At 32.5% G+C, this 18,126-nt stretch overlaps 1 protein-coding gene across 1 annotated transcript; it reads right to left on the bottom strand.

Annotated features, from left to right (window-relative positions):
- Positions 1–1,931: 1,931 nt before the first annotated feature.
- LOC107630694 (calcineurin B-like protein 4) lies at positions 1,932–3,824 on the bottom strand. The gene is made up of 8 exons (XM_016333897.3): positions 3,656–3,824; positions 3,482–3,564; positions 3,318–3,377; positions 3,132–3,240; positions 2,975–3,027; positions 2,729–2,809; positions 2,459–2,571; positions 1,932–2,352 (listed from the first exon to the last, which is right to left on the bottom strand). Exons 1-8 carry the CDS (start codon positions 3,822–3,824, stop codon positions 2,280–2,282), a joined length of 741 nt encoding a protein of 246 aa, XP_016189383.2. The 3' UTR covers positions 1,932–2,279.
- Between the last annotated feature and the right edge of the window lie 14,302 nt (positions 3,825–18,126).

Genomic DNA, 18,126 nt, shown 5'->3' with positions numbered 1-18,126 from the left:
ATAATATTACAGTTATTACAGGTAGGATTTACCTCTAATTGTTCAATTTGTTCCCAAGGAGTTTAAATTCAGGTCACAATACTTCAAGCTCATCTATTATAGCAAGTAATTTCTGTTATTAAAAAATGACATGCAAGACACAAAACTACTAAATACTAAATACATAAATTACTAAATTAAAACGAGCTAATGTGTGAGGAGAGAATAGAAAGAACAGAGAAGAAGCTTCAAAATTTTACTATGTGTAGAAAGCTAGAGAGAGATCTCAATCTTCTATTCTTGTCACTGATTAAACTAACTTCTAGATAAATATGGAGCTAAATAACAAAGAGATGTATTACAAATTTAAGCTTCATAATAACTCAGTATATTCAAGATTTTTTTTGCAGAAGAAAAAAGAACCAGAAAAACTATCGTAAGTCATTTTCGCAGGCTCGTGTGTTCTTCTAGTGAGAAAATCTAATTAGCATATTTGTGTTGGAGAATATTCTAAAATAGATATGGTGAAAAAGTCTTAACAGAATGGATCAGAATTTGGATTAGGAAATAAAGTACCTGCTTGAACAAATTGAACAAATGGAGGTTATTGAACAAATTGAAAAAATCTATAGTAACTGTAATTTGGCTTATAGTTTATTAATAAGCTCAGTTTAAATATACCAACAGTCATTGAACTTTTTGACCGAAGATTCATAAATTGGAATGCAAACCATACAATTCTTGATTTAATCCTAAGATCTAAAACGTTTTTTAGAGGCTAATACCTTAATTAATAGATTTAAACATTAAATTATGAATTTAGTGAGAAGAAATTTATCCAATCATAAAAATACATGGTTGATGTTTAGACATTAGAGTAGTGAAATCGAAATCCTAAAACACTGATGACAAGAATAAAAATCAAATACCTTGTCAGAAGCGTTTTTGTCCATTTCTGCTTTTTCCTTCTCAGCTTGCTGTTTCTGTTTCTCCGACCTCTCTCTCTCTCCCATTTCTGCACACAAAAAAAAATCATCGGAATCGGGCTTTGAAGAAGGAGAAGGAGAAAGGAAAAGGGAAAGAGAAGGGGGGAGATACCTTGATGCAGACATTCTCTTTTGGCATGCTCCTCTTCGTTGAGAATCCTACCTTTGTCGCTGTAGAAGCGAGAGAAAGCACCATGAAATGTTGAGTTCAGAAGATAACGGTGACGACGCCGAGGCTGGAGAAGACGACGATGACGGCTGCGAGTCCAGAAGACGATGGCGACAACATCGAGATTGGAGAAGACGAAGACTGTTTGAGGGGAAGAAATGCAACTCAGTAACTGTTTGAGAAGGTGAGAATGGTGATTGGTGAGAGTGAGTTAGGGTAGAGTAATTCAGTAAATATTTTAAATTAGCGACCCGATTTAGTGACTGATTAGTTATAACATTATTATATCGCAGTCGTTAAATCGATCGATATCTTAATTATTAGCAACTGATTTAGCAACCATCAGCTTAGCAACTAAGTTAGCGATCAATCTTTTTCAGCTTATCTATTAGTTGCAAAATCGGTCGCTAAATTAAAAAATAGTGACCGATTTTGTGACCAACAATTCCAAGCATTACTTCCTCATTTCGGTTGCTAATTCGATGCTAAGTTAAAAAATAGGGACCAACTTTATGTTTCTCGTATAAAAACTTTATCGATCGCTAAATTGGTCACTATTAATGACCAATTTCTTTGGTCACTAAAATTAGTCGCTGATTGTAATTTAGCGACCAATATTTTTCTGGTCCTTAAAATTCTTTATCCGTTGCTAAATCAATTGCTATTTTCGGTCACTAAAATCAGTCGCTATTCTAAAACTTTCTTGTAGTGAAGTTTAAACGGGTCATCTAATTTAATTTGTGGACTTAAATGGACTGACCTAAAGTAGGTCAGGCTGACCCATTTGATAGTCTTAATTTTTTTTAAATCTAAGGCAGGTAAAATTTTTATTCAATGAATAAAAAAGAAATTTAGGTTGACGGTGAACCTCACAAGTTTCTCTTTATTACAAGTTTTGTTTCTATTGTAACGGGAATTCCCACCTGTACTCACTAGTGCTTTTGATTAATCTAAGACTTCTATTATGTCACATTTAATTCTGAAATAGTCTAATGCTACTTCGCTACAGCTTCTAAGAATGGTCTCCTCTTCATTGACTTATGTGTTAATAACGTTACTGGACACTTATCTCTCTCATTATATTGCTGAGACTGCAAAAACTATTCTTCCTTGTTCTGAGTACGTAGTCTGAACTCAAAAGATTCTCAGAGGTTTCTTATATCATCTTCAATAAAGTCTGAACTTGATTCAAAATTACGAAACTCCTTATTAAGGTCCCTGCAAATTACACATTGACAGTTAATTAGTTCTAATTTGAAAAAATGTCATAAAGCGAGAGTGAGAAAGTAAAGTGGCGCCATGGGAAAACTAATTAAATATATACTTCAAATGTGGAATTGTCATATTCCTCAATAAAGATGGATTTCGAGCCACAAATTGTTGCCACTCGTCTGGATCAATTTTACCATCTCCTTTGAGATCTGCTTCTTGAAAAGCCTATACACATATATATTTGCATGCTATGTTTTATAACATATATATACAGAGCTTTGTGAAAGGTTTAATATGACAATTAGGTGATCTAGTAATTAATCTGAAGTTAGAGGGGGAAAGAGGGGGAAAAAGGAAAAAGAAAGGGCAGTACAGTACATACCTTATCGATTATGAGCTGAATTATGTCATCAGAAAACACCAATTGGGACTCGCTTAGTAGTGCCACAATCATCTCTCTTACCTTCCACATTCATGATAATCAGTAATAAGTAATAACCAAGATACATGTATACAGTTGTCAATGAGCTTGTTTATTATTCGGTGGTTACTTATACCGTTCGCAATATCATCTTCGCATTGAAGATATTTTCACGAAAACAGCACCTTATTGGAAATTATTCCCTACCTCGTCGCGTTCAATAAAGCCACTTTGCCGTATATCGTGGAGCCGAAATGCAACTGCATGCCACGTGTATATTCATGGATCTTAGATAGAGAAATTAAAGAGATATATGGAGATGAAGAATAGATTAATTGATGATGTTATTGATATCATTACATACAAGCTGCTTTTTGTGGTTGGAGCGCTGCAGGATGGAACACGCTGAGTCCTCTAACAAACTCTCCAAACTCTATCACCCCATCCTTTCCCGAATCAAATAAATCAAATATCTGCATCCACATTTATTGTTATTTTTACATCCTTCTATATAGGAAAGCAGCAAGTTAATTAAAGCTAATAACCGTACCCTATCGGCAAAAAGGTTTCTTTTCTTGCTGTTACCAAATAAGCCAAGTTGAAATTCCTCCTGCATCCCATAAATTCAAGATTATTAGTTAGTCCATATACATATATATATGGTCAACGTGCATGAGTAGTATAGTACTACTCTATAGGTAGCTTAATTATTACTTTGCTGATGAGGCCGTCATCAACTATGGAGCTACTTAATTTCTTGAACAGCTCATACAGTGCTTCAATATCACAAAGATCAACTGCAATAACTAACCATGTTAGACTAATAATAGATGCTAATATATAACGATGATATATAAATATACACACACAAGGCAGGCTCACACATACAGCAGGTTTGGGCAGCAAGAACTGCTGCTGGGTCTTCTTCCTGTTTATGATGCCCAATAAGCCTCTGCCGTTGTTTGCTGAAAGAACAGCCCATCCAAACTAGGCTTTGATAGATGCTCCTTAATATATTTATATCTATGGTGCCGTCTAAGGTGACTTCAGTATTCATGGCTATATATGGTTATGCTCTGCGATCCAATTATATTAGATCACTTGGTCATTAGTTTGGAGTTAATTGGTCTTAATATTTGACCATTATTAAGTGAATTTAATTTTGATATACTGTGAGTATCAAGTAATTTTATAGGTACATTTAATTACGTAACACCACATCATCAATAGTAACTACTATTTTCATTGACAGCATGAATGATCATCTAAAAAGATGGATGTGATTATACGACTTTATAAATATATTTTACACTATCAATACATCAAAATTAAACTCTTATTAAAGTGGTGTAAATTTTAAAAAGTGTAAATAAAATCGTTTACCATAATAAATATATATTTTCTTTTTGAAAATTTAAAAGGAAAAGTCTAGGGGCAAGCAACTTTTATATTTTATGACCAGCACTTAACCATCAAAAGAAAATTGAGTGATTTTCCACCATTAGATGTAATCTCACACCATTAAAAAGACTATTGATGGCCAATTGATGATTACAAAACACAAAAATTGCGGCCCCTTAGCACTCCTCTATTTAAAATTTTAAATGCTACTTAATATTTATTATTTATTAATCTCGGGAGTGATAATTTTTTTAGAAAGAATTTTAGGGTGATACTTAATTCACAAATAACTAACCCAAAACATTTGAAAATTTAAATTACAAGACCAATTTCAGAAAGTAAATTAAAAAGTAGAATATTATCTTTTTTAAAGACCAAAATAAAAAGCCTAGTTATAACTCAAATGGTATAATCTCTCCATCTCTAAGAGGTCGCAAGTTCGAGCCTCTCTATCGTAAAAAAAAAATAATAATTAAGACCAAAATAAAAAATAGAAAAAAATATCATCTTATTCATTTTTATTGTCTTAAATCTACATGGCCCATCTCCGTTACAAACACCAAGTGCAGTTATTCAAAAAGCAACTTTCAGGTAGGTTTAAATCGACATCAACAAACAAATACGAACAAAACATGAAAGATTACTGATATTGTTGCATTTGGTAATATACAGCTTCCAATCTAATTACGAACACCGATAGTAAGTAACAAATTCTAGCAATAATTTTACCGATCAGATCTAAAACAATGACCATGTCCCACCACAGAAACATTGAATTCTATCTTACATCACAATAAGTATATATACGTGCATTTAAATTTTTTGTGTTTTATTCATTATCTTGTATCCTCCTATCACACCAGACTATTGCCTCATTCGATATCAAAAAATTTCTACACTATTTACTAATAAGCGATGCCAACTTGCATTTGAGCAAAACACAACTATTTAGTAGTTTTTTATTTTTTAAAGAAATAAAAATTAACTACAAATTAATAAAAGACATCGTCTAAATAAATAACTTGATAAATTTATACATATATTAATATTTTTTTATAATATTTTATTTTTGCCTATATGGTAAAAACTGAAAGTTACCAAAATGGAATTAATTATGAGCAGTGTTTAAAAAATATAGTTAAAATTAATTACAGCTTTATTTATGAATGTTATTTTTGGATTTGAGAGTCAATATTTAGTCGGCCTTAACCATAATTTTCTTAGTCACCGGAATTGTGTTCATGTATCTATATGTGCATGGAATGGAATAATGGAACAACTCATCTGTCACTTTTGGATTGCAAAGAAGCGAGCTAAGCTTTTGATTTTTTAAGTGCTGGCCAGTGGCCATAGACGCAATTGCTTCTCCAAAATGATGATTTCCTGAGATGAGATGAGATGTGACCTTTATATTATTAATGGATGGTCCAAGAATTATGTTAGGATAAATAAATGTATGTGATACATGTATGTCTGTGCTTTCAGTCATAGTTGCTATAAAGTCATCGTTGCCTAGACGAATACATAAATTTAGAATAATTTAATCAAAATTTGATAGAGTAAGAAGATACAGAAAAATACAAAATAATTAATCAGTTATGCTAAGTATCTAAATTTTTTGGTAATTAAATACAATTAAATTGGTTTAAACTCAACAAAAATTTATTATATTAGTGGAGTATGTCATACTCTAAGTACGTGAATAATTCCTACGTTTCTCTCTTTTTCATTCTTCTTTTTCTCTTTTTTCTTTGCATTTCTCCTCCTTCTTCTTCTTTTCCTTCTTTTTCGTATTTCTCCTTCTTCTTTTTCCTTCTTTTTGCTGATTAGGTTAATTTAGATTAAAATTAGGATTCTCTTATCAGCATTTATCTTAGTTCATAGATAATTAAGCATTCTATTATCTTGGGTCTGGAATTTCAATTTGTTTGGACTGGCTTGATTGATTTTCTGTTGAATTTCAAGTTCTCCATGGCTTCTCCACTAAGGTGCACTTCTGGACGCTGGTTGTTACTGATTCTACAATCTTTGGTTCTCCATGCTGATTCTGGTATTTTCCCTTTGATTTCTTCATTTTCAATGTAAATTACAGAATGATTAATTTTCGTAATTTGCTGAGTTAATTAGTTCATAGAGAATTGATTATTGTTTTTTGTTTGTTTGTTCTGTTGACCACTTTGATTGAGTTAACTAGTTCATAGAGAATAATGTAAATTTTACTCTCTTTGTTGGACACACAGCAGTTCTTGCTTTCACTGGGTAAGGTTACCCAATTTGCAATCTTGCAGTGACAATTTAGACTCAAATAGCATGCTTGAAAATTCTTTAAATGCTAAGAAGAAGCAAATCTCGGAACTGAACATGGAGCTACATAATATTGAAACAACTTTATCAAATGAAAGAGAAAAACATAATGATGTCAAGAAACTTACTGCAATGCTCAATGAAAAGGTTATTTTCAATAAATTGAAGTCTTCTAAATACAAGTTTGTTCATGTTATCTCATAAGTGATTGTGAATACCCAAAGATTTTGGTTTCACATTTTTGGATTTTAAGTGGAGCACGAGCTAACACAGTTGAAGGTATGAATGGTTTATTTTGCAATGGGACATACAATTGTGCCCCTACCCTTACCCTCCAAAACAAAAAGATAATTTGCAAAAGAAAAAGAAGAGGAAAAAAAGAGAAAAATCATAATACATCTAGCCATTTATATAATATAACTTCCATTAAGCAAGGCTTATTAGAAAAAGCCCATGGTTCCTACACACATTGTCCATGTTGTGAAATTAACAATAATTTTTTGCATATTAGACTGTTCTTAAAGATAATTTGGAAGTGTTACTGCTGGGTATTTTGAAGTTTCTGTTATCTTGATTACTTTATTGTTTTTAGGTCACACTTTCTAAGAAAACATCCATACTGGAAATAGCAGAATAGAAGATAACAGAAAACTTACAGCAATGATTAATGAGCAACAAAAATTGATACAGAAGTTGAAAGATGATATATTAAAGGTTTGGAACAAGTACCACAAAAACTACTATTAGTATATTCTTCTGTATAGACAATTAACCCCTCTCATTTCCTTATTTATTTTACTTTTTTATTCATTTACAAGTTATGATGAAATTCTCTTCTCTTTAATTTCTTCAATATATCTAGTTACTTGTTATTAACTTTTGTATAGGGCTAAAGTTATGATGAAATTCTCTTTTCTTTAATTTCTTCAATATATCTAGTTACTTGTTATTAACTTTTGTATAAGGCTATAGTTCCAATTCCAAAGATCACAAACGCAACTTCTTTGAAGACTATGATCTTTCAGAAGCTGGCAGTGGTGAGACATCTGAGGAGGTATGCTTATTATTAATAATCTATTGGAATTTTTTTTTTACATGTCCAACATCATTTCATACAAATTTTAAATATTAGATGATATAATATTGACTATATGTATCATTACCTTTTAATAGGAAATTAAGATAGTTGAAGGAGAAGATTGGGGTATTAATTGTGGAACTGGAAAACTGCAAAGCCGACGATGTCAAATTATACGGAAAGATTCGCTATGTCCAATATTATAATCACTACAAGAAAAATACCCATTTAGGTACACTTGAAAAGTGTAGCCAAAAGTGAAAAAAAATGATGTCTTAGGCTACGGCTACGCTTTTTGGGCTACGACTACGCTTTTTGGGGTGATTCCTATTCGGCCGTTGCCTATTCTCAAAGGCTACGCTTTTCTGCACCAAGGGCTACGCTTTTGGAGTTTGGGAATAGGGTACGTTTTTCAAGTGATGCTGTCCAGGACCAAAGGCTATGCTTTTCAGCTTCCATTTTTGCCAGAATAGGCTACGCTTTTCAACGCTACTGCATCACCTGTAAAGCGTAGCCACATTGTATACCATGGCTACTTTTTATAAGTGTAGCCTTAGGTCCCTTGGTTTTTTTTTTTATTGTATACTATAGCTATTGTATATAAGTGTAGCCTTATGTCTCATTTTTTTTTGTATATATATATTCTACTAATTATTAATACAACATAATATTTAGTAACATGATTACATGTATAATAATTCTGCATTTTTAATTAAATGAGTTAAATATTATAAAATAAAAATAAATACATAATTATACTAAATAATTTCTTTATATAATAAAAATTATCTGTAAATAAAATATATTTATAATGATCCAAAAGTATTAATATTCATACATCTCACACTAAATTAAGCATAGCTATATCAAAATAAACACGAAATCACTTAGAATTTACTACTAATACTCTACCAAAAACTAAAATATTGTATCCTACATCAATTCTGTCTTCACCATTTTATTTTTTGATAGAGGAGCTCAACACAAGCAGTGGAGCAATTCTGTCTTCACCATTACGACTTCCTATAATCCATGCCCTGCCAAAAAGGTTGAGAGAAAAAAAATTCACATCAAAATTCACACCAAAATTCATAACTATTTCCACTTCATGATAAATTTTATTATTAGTATTTAATTTCTTTAATAAGTTTCTAAAATAACGTACTACCAAATATAAAGAAGGCACATATATTAGTAGTAAGATTGAGCAGAAATTTCTTTCTTATCTTCTAAATTTTTGCTGCCAGAATCCATAAGAATTGTCAATCTTTTTTCCGTGTTCATGAATTGACTACATAAATGAAAAATTGAATTAGAAACAAAACTTCAATATATATAAATGAATTTGAAAACGAAAAGCTAGAAATAATGGCAGTGCTACAAGAACCAATTTCACATTAGAATTTTTGGACCAAAACCAGCAAAAAATATTATAAGTTCCCTTAATGATTTTAATTTCATCAAGTTTGAACCAACAAATTGCAATGAGCCACAAAAATACTGCAGCATATATAATCCACATGCAACAAAAACAATTAACAACACGAAATCAGTAAACTACTCTAGAAAAATGAATAATAGCCCCCATTAGTACTTGATTTTTGTTTATTGGAACATTACCATTTACTACTACAAAGTAAACTGTGCTGATTAAGAAAGCAACAATCATTCATAGATCCAAGAATCAAGCAGCTGACTGATCAATAAATACATTATGTAGCCTAACTTATTTGAGTGTAAGCATACTCAATGGAAAGGTTACTTAGATATGAAACTACTTCTGCCATTTAATCAAAGGATACATACAATAAGTTGCAGCAACCAAAGTTTAGAGAAATTCAAGAGCATGAGATCTAGATACATAGCTAAGTACAAGATTTAAAATAATATCATAGTACAGAAACAGATTCTAACAGAAGTGATTCAAAACCAGCTAACATGCTCTTATCCATGATTCAACCAGGGATTTTGGAGAAGAAACTCAAACCCAAGGAACGAAATTGAAACCATCAGTTAACTAATAATAATATAGGATGAAACTAAAGATCAAAAAGAAATAGAAAGCAAACAAAACTTAACTAAAGATGAAGCAGAATTTTGTGCAGAAGATGAAGCTAAAGACCTAGTAGTTCTTCTGGGAATTTGTGCAGCTTCCTCTGAATTCATGTTTCCTCTGATAAAATAAACAATGGAATCATCAATTTGGAATCAAAAGTGATCAGAAGCACTAAAAAAAATTAAATAACAAGAGTGATCAGAAGCACCAATAATATGCCTTATAATAAAAAATAATATGCATAATAAACTAAATTCACTAATGAAACTAGCAAGAGTGATCAGAAGCACTAATGAAGCAGAGCAGTTTTTTTAAGAATTAGCAAGGAAAGGAAACTAAAGATGATAATAACAAAAATTAGCAGTTTTTTCTGCTAAACTTTCACCATTTACAGTGTTGAAATAATAACATTCGTTCAAATTTTGCAAGTAATAAAATTAAGAAAATAGCAATAACAAAGGCAGTTTCAAAAACAGCACTAGAAAAACTAGCAGTACTATGTAAGAAACAGGACTAGCAACATTGCAACAAAATTTGCAAATATATTCTATAATTTCTGTTTCCTATCGAATAAACACATAATCCCATACAAAGATAATGAAGTACAAGAGTAGCAACATTGACTCTGCTACATGAATAAATGTCTCTCTACAACTTCTGGTACAGATTACAATGTTAGTCTCCATGTTTATTTTATAAGTAAATCCAACATTATTAATTTAAATGATTGAAACAATTGCGTGGACTGTCAGTTTCTTAACAAATTCATAGAAAATCAGAACCAGTTTTCATGATGAGCACAAAATAATCAAACACAGCTTAACATGATGGAAGTAGGAAATGAATGCTTAAATTACAAAAAGTTGAAGAAACTGGGATCAAAGAACTTCAAAATCAAGAGGAGTAACATATTAAAGAACTACAATGTACTTTTTTACTAGCAAACATGTTGATTAGCAAAATCTCACAACACTGAATACAAGTAGGACCGGCAATTTACTGCACTGAACACAAGTAGCAAAATCTCCATCAATGCACATAACACACAGTTCAAGAATACATCAAGTTACACAAGTGAATTGAAGCAAAAGGATTAAAAAATTGAAGACAAATTAATGAATAAAACTTCATATATTAGTGCATCAAATAAGAAAAACTTTTTCACCTCTAAATTTTGAGAAATACAGTGCTGCTTATCTCTGGAATGGGCTGCCGGATTACATATTCCACGACGACACCAATTAAAACCCTCCAAGTGATCTTGCACTACATATTGAAGACTAATAATAAGAATTGAAGGTGTTTCAAAACTCAAATGCCCCTGCACTGTTTTGAATTCCATTAATACAAATTGCATAATAAGAACAGGAACTCTATAGCATAAATTCAATCGTACACAATAGAAGAACAAAAAAGCTTTGCCCCTAATGCAATAATAAAACCAGAGAGAATATAGAGCAAAGCATCCATTCAATTCACCAAACTAAGAAGTTAGAATTCACATTTTCTGAGAAACTCACCTTTGATGAAAGAGAATCGTGAAGTCCAAACATAACACCATCACACAAAGCTTCTTCCCACTCATCACCAAACTTTCCATTATCTCTTCTCTTATCAACACATTCAAACTATAAACAAAACTTGAAAAGCTGTTTCTTTTTCCACTTTTTTTGAGATTGAGAGGCTTTAACTATGGTTGGTGAAGGAAGGTGGTGAAACTTAGAAGCTCCCAAATTGTTTATATACGTTTGAAGATCCAAAGCTATGGGACCCATATCCCTCCTTCCTTCCTTCTAAGGTACTGGATCCCACACGCAACAGCTACTTATACATTCTTAGATAGAGTGACATCAAATTAAGTAGTACAATAATGTTTGTTCTCTTTAATAGACATTGAGTAAAGCAAAATAGAAAGATAGTAATTTTTTGGATATATAAAAAACTAAAATTGGGTATACAAACTAATAAAATGATAAAAAAAATAAATTATGAAGGGTTTAAGTTTGGCAAGAAACTCATGCTTCTCATGGTGGTTTATAATTTCAAACCGATCTCATTAACCGCGTGAAAATACTCTTATTGTTACTAATTAAGAAGGCCCAAAGTTTGATTTAGTGGATTTATTAGTTCACTGAGGAATTTTCTTCACTCTTGCACACCAAGAGCCTGGCTGTTCTCAAGAAACAGGTAGGTAAATGAGCATTGGAATTTGGAATCGAAAGCAGCAAATCTTATTAATGAATCTGAGATTTGATATTAAAATTTTTAATTGTAGTTGATAAGAAGAAAGATGGTTAGAAGTGCCAAAGAAAGCATAAAACAGAAAGCCAGCAAATCAGAAATCTATGGGAATCTGTAGGCTGTGTTTATAGAAATGGATAGCACTCAAGATATAAGCATAAGCCTTCAAACCTTGTCCCAATTAAAGAATAGCTAAGTTCATATTATTCATCTTGAGTTATGATTTTTCACAGAACCATTCAGTGGCCAAAGAACTAGCTGAATTAAAAGAGATTGTCCTAAATGGTTAAGATAAAGGAAAAAACAAGGAGAGTACATTTGATCTTGAGAAACACATGATGCATATCTACTAGTCAGGTACTTGATTTTCAGTCTCTTTTCAATTTCAGTTTATCAATTGTATCTTTAGTGTTTTTACTACAGAATGCATCATTATCTTAATCTCTTCGCTTGTTAGAATCTTCTTCCCTATCTTTACAGCCGACACATTTCAGTTCTTACTACAGAATTCTTTCTGTTTTTACTAAGCTTCTAGTTTAGGTTTCAGGAACATTACCTGAGATGGAGGAAACATTTTTCAAAAGAATTGTTCTCGTGATTGCTTCGTCTTGCTAACCCCACCTTAGCTTTATTCTTGTTCTTGTTCTTGTGATTACTTCCTGTAATCTTAGCTCTTAATGATGGTCCTCTCCTGTCATCTGTTTCTGAACATTTGGTACCAAGAGTATCAATCATCATAGAAGTTACAATAAAATTCTTAAAAGGAGAAATGAGGGAACGAGAGTTCCCTCGTGCCGCAACATACCCAAACCCCCAAATTGAAAAACCTAAAATCAGAACCCTAATCCTCTGAAATTTTAGAACAAAATGGGAGTGAATACATGCCTTCTCCACCACGATGGTGAGCGACAGGATCAGAGGACGATGCTGAAGACCAACGTGAGCACACCGCGAAGACGACTGATGGCTCTTGAGTGGTTAGTGTCGAGTGGGGAAGAGGAGCGGTGAGTGTGGAAGAGGAGTGGCGACACCGATGGTTCTCGAGTGGATGGTGTGACGGCAGAACATTTTGGGGTTTGATGAGAAAGGTAACGAAGTGTTGGTGGTGACGAGTTGGGGTTCTCGAGTGAAGCACTTATAAAGTTAAGTTTTGTGTTGGTGATAGTATTGGTGAAATTGAAAAAAATTACTAAGTGTTGAGGGGTTTAGTAGTCTTACATAGATTAGGCAGCGCTTTAGAAGTGCACACAAAATATAATAACTGGGTTACTTTTTTAAAGCGTTTCCTTTGGTGTAAAACGTGTTTCCATAGCTATTCAGATACGGCTACGCTTTATAAGTGATGTTTAAAATATCTAAGGAGACACTTTTGAAGTGATTCCTCAATAGTGTTTCTTATTCTCTTATAAAAGGGCACCCTGCAAAAAAGCGTAGCCTATTCTAGGAATAGGCTACGCTTTTCAAATGTAGCTTAAAAAAAGTGTGGCTGAATGGGTATTTTTCTTGTAGTGAATCTTGAGAAAAATATGTATTTTATTTATTTATATTTATTATTTACTTGACTTGGTAACTAGTATGTGCATCCGAAAGTTATTTAATTGACACTTGAAACATCTTTCTATATATATGCAATCTATATTAGCTTATTCTCTTTCTATATCAATTAAATTGAGTTTAAATATTTAAATGTTATTAGTATGTTATATATCCTTCAAATGTCATAAATTTAAGAAAAGCAAAAAAAAAACTTTAAATATAAAAAAAGACAATCTAAAACTCAATAAAGTATTGTTTTAGGTATTAAAAAAAGTTAACTTCAAATAAATTTAGATAAGTGTTGTTTTTGGTATGTGAAAAAACAATCAGAAAAATTTATACAAGTGTTGCTTTTGGTATATGAAAGGCAACTTAAAAAAATTTAAACAAGTGTTGTTTTATGTATTAAAAAATACAACTCATAAAAGGTGTTGCAATAAAGTATTTATTAATGCGTTGTGTTTGGATTCTCTAAGGCAACCCTTATATGAAGTTGTTTTTTTTAGTAGAAAAGGCAACGTTTTCGAATGGTTGCCTCAGCCCAAATTTGTTGTAGTGTAGCGGGGCGGGTTCTTGGGAGGGACGGGGCGGGGTCAGGTTTAGGTAATACCCGCCCCGCTATATATATAATTTTAATATATAATATGTATAATATATGTTAAATAATTAGTAAATGATTAATAATATTGTATCATATTTAAATTTTTACTTTAATTTATGTTATGTATGTGATGATGGTTATATAAATTTTGAAAATTTAATTTCATTTATTGGATTTTAATAATTATAGGGGCGGGGCGGGTACCCGCAGGGGAGGTTAGGGTTCAATGTTTTACTACCCGCGGGAAGCAGCGGGGCGGGTTCTATGCGGGTTGTTGTACGGCGGGGCGGGGTCGGGTAGAGCAAAAACCCGCGCCCTACCCGCCCCATTGCCACCCCTAGGTTCCTTCTTCTTCTTCTTCGGGTTCCTTCTTCTTCTTCACATTCCTTCTTCTTCACGTGTTTTCTTCTCATTGTCGTTCTTTTATTGTTGTGTTTTTTTCTTTTCCCCCTCCTCTTCCTAGTGATTTTGCATCATTATGCGTTTCTTTTTTGTTTAATTTTTTTTTGTTTTTATTCTTGTTAATAGAATAAATGAGAAGGTAAAATAAAAAAAACTGAATAAGAAAAGAAGAATATACTGATAATGATGAAGAAGAAAAAGGAAGAGGAGGAGTTTTGAGTTATCATTAAGTAATTTTGGTGCATTCTGGATTTAAATAAGGTGAACTTTTGATCTGTGCTTGTTTTGAATTGAGTTTGTTTGTGTGTCGTCATCATTAAGTAATTTTGGTGCATTTTAGATTTGAATTTCGATGCATTCTGGATTAAAATAAAGTACACTTTTGTTCTGAACTTCTTTTGAACTGAGCTTGTTTGTGTGTCGTCATCATTAAATAATTACGGTGCATTCTGGATTTAAATAAGATGTACTTGTAGTCTGAACTTATTTCAAATTGAGTTTGTTTGTGTGTCGTCATCATTAGTGAATTTCAGAGCATTTTGAATTTGAATTGTTTTACATACAAAAAGAAGACAACAATGACAATAACAATAATGAAAGAGAAAAATAAGGAAAAAGGGGAAGAAGAAGAAAAAGCAGTAGTAGCATTTTCTTCAAAATGTGTTAAAAGTCATCCCAATCTTTGAGATAAACAGACATAAAAAAAACACCGAAAATTTATAAGCATGACACCGAAAATAATTGTATATTACACCAAATTGAGTTTCAAAATACACCGTAACTACCATTAAACGTAACATAAATAGATTCATAAAAAAAATAATTCAAAATTCCAACATTCCATTCAAATTCAAACCTTTAACCATAAATACTAATTTTTACAAAGAAAAATAAAATTATTCAACTCGTAGACAAAACAACTACACCGGCATCAACTACTAATGAACTACATTAACGTGGTTCGAACTAAATTTCATCCATTTGATTCGTTTCAGAACAATAATAATCTAATTTGCGCTGGTTCAATAGACAGTGTGGACTTGCATCATTTATTGTCTTTGAAAACGAAATACCTATTCAAACATGATTTCACAGTTTGATTTAAAAAAAACTTTGATCCAAATCTTCAAATCAGATCAAAGAGCATTGATCATAAACAAAAATAACACAAAGAACGAAGAGAACACAGAGAAGGAAGAGAACACAGAAAAAGAAGTGAACGCAAAAAAGGAAAAAAACGTAGAGAACAGTAAAAACGTTGAAAAAATTTGAAAAAAAGAAGAAATATGCATAAAAAAGACTGTTATATATAGTAGTCACGCGTGAAGTCAAAAGGTTGTTAGAAATAGTGGCATGTGTAGAGCTAAATTAGATTATAGCAACTTAGTTGAATTTAGTTGGTTAAATGATTTGGATATAAAGCTTTATTGATAATTAATAACTATATTACGTCTAAATATAAACATTTTTATTAGTCAATAATTAGTCAATAAAAATATTTATATTTAGAATTTATAAAATATAATTTTTTTTATTTAGAATTTGTATAACATAATTTTTTTTATCAAACTACTAGTTATTGATTCATAAGTTTAATTTTGACATACTATATAAATCGTTTGTTATAATTATTTAATTATATTTATTTTTAATGATTATTCATATAATTAATATAAAAAATAATTATTTTTGTCCACATGTAATTATTTAATTAGATGCACGTGAAAAGTGCTACTTAAAATTTGATCACTGACTCAATTTAGCTTCCAAATTTTTAATTGATCTAATTTGTACCATAAAATTTTGAATCATGATTTAATTTGGTCCTTCCGTTCATTTTTGTCACCAAAGAGCTGACTTAACAATTTTAATTGACACCTGAAACTACATAAACAATGTCGTGTATTTGTTGGCGCCCAAAATGTATTAAAACGATGTCGCGTGACATGAGAAGGGAGTTAATACACTTCATTACTGTAACCTCAATTGAACCTTCTTCTTCTTTCCCCCTCTCGTATACGTTGTGACAACGAAAAACCAATGTTGTCGTCGTAGGTAAAGTTTGAAGCTTTTCGCACTTGTTTTGTTGGCCTATAGTAAAGACAAAGAATTTGAGAACCACTATTAGTAAAGACCACTCTTTAAAACACTCTATTTTTACCTTTATCTTATCTTGTACACTCGTATTTCACCACCATGACTCCTTGTCCTTTGGTCCTATTCCTCTAGATTTACCAAAACTTTCTTTTACTGTTCTTTAATAACTTCTATCATCTTCTCCACATCTCTTTTGCACGTCCACCATTCCCTTCCCACTTTGCCTTTTCTTCTACCCGTCTTAGAAAGCTTCTTTGTTTTTCACCTTTCATCCGTCACCACCTTATCCTTGGGTTCTTCATATGATGTCTTTTTCTTAACATTTGTTCAACTCGAAAATTCATGACGAGCATCTTATGTTGTGTTGTTAAACTTTCTTCCGGAATAATTTTATAATTAATGCAAAATTTTCGGTTGACTATCCTCAACAAAAAAAAATCGATTTGAGAGCTTGTCATGTCACTCCTATAAAATATAAGATGTTCGTCTCTCTTTTTAAAACAAATATTTGTGATGAGAAGGTGAAATGTTAAGGAGAAATCCAAAATAGCTTTACTCTCGGTATTGACCACTCCGAAACCATGGCCTCCGTGGATACTTTCATACCCAGTCACTTCTCTTCTAACATGGACATTTAAATCTCCTCCTAAGAAAATCTTATCTTCCAAAGGTTTGTCTTGGACTAAACTCTTCTCTAAATCCTCCCAAAACCTTATCTTGTGTTACTCGTCCGAACCCACTTCCGGTGCATAGGCGCTAATCACATGAAAAGCACCTCGTTCCAACACAAGTTTGATAGAGATGATCCGATTACCCACCCTCTTGACATCTACTACATCCTTCTTCCACTGCTTATCCATGATAATACCTATTCCATTCCTGTTCTTCACCTTTTTTATATACCAAAGTTTGAACCCTGAGGTATCTAACTGACGAACCCCAATTTGAGGGTTTATCTTGTGCTGATTTCAGGGGTTTTATCAATGATTCCACACACTTTCTATATGGAAATACAAGATTTTGCATTCCTTTCTTAGTCTCGCCTCATGAATGAAAACATGCGTATTTCGCACTAAAATAGACACATTTCTAATCTTCTCTTGATGCCATTCGATGCCGTGACTTGTGTGTTAAGTGGTTTCAGGATATAGAGTAGGAATGGACCGAAAGAGAGAAGGAGGACGGGTACAAAGGAAGGAAGCATGAGGATTAAGCTTTGGAAATTTCCGCATGGGCGCGCGCGCGCACTTGGCGCGCCCGCGCGGATAGGGCAACGTGGAGCCAAAGCCAAGAGCCGGCTTGAGAAGCGGCTAAGCCAGGATCTTCATGGGTGCGCACGCGTACATCACGCTTCCGCGCACATTACAAGACGCCTCAACGGCGCGTGCGCGTACCTTGCGCGTGCGCGCCGATTTGCGAATATGATTTTTTAAGAAGTCACGTGACTTAGGCGTGGAGGCAGTTAAGGATTCCACTCTTGGAGAAACACCTTGGCGGGAAAAGCTTAAGAAGACCAAAGGAACAAGGGTTAAGGACACTTAGTTAGTTCATTTTCTAGATCTAGATATTTTGGGGAGAGAGGAGAGTTAGTTACACTTTGGGAAGAAGAAGAGGGAGATTCCAAGCTTCACTAGGGTTCATCC

This window comes from Arachis ipaensis, chromosome B3 (assembly GCF_059453495.1).
Source record: "Arachis ipaensis isolate K30076 ecotype BB chromosome B3, ASM5945349v1, whole genome shotgun sequence".
Lineage (NCBI taxonomy): Eukaryota > Viridiplantae > Streptophyta > Magnoliopsida > Fabales > Fabaceae > Arachis > Arachis ipaensis.
This window is presented reverse-complemented; position numbering and strand designations above follow the sequence as displayed.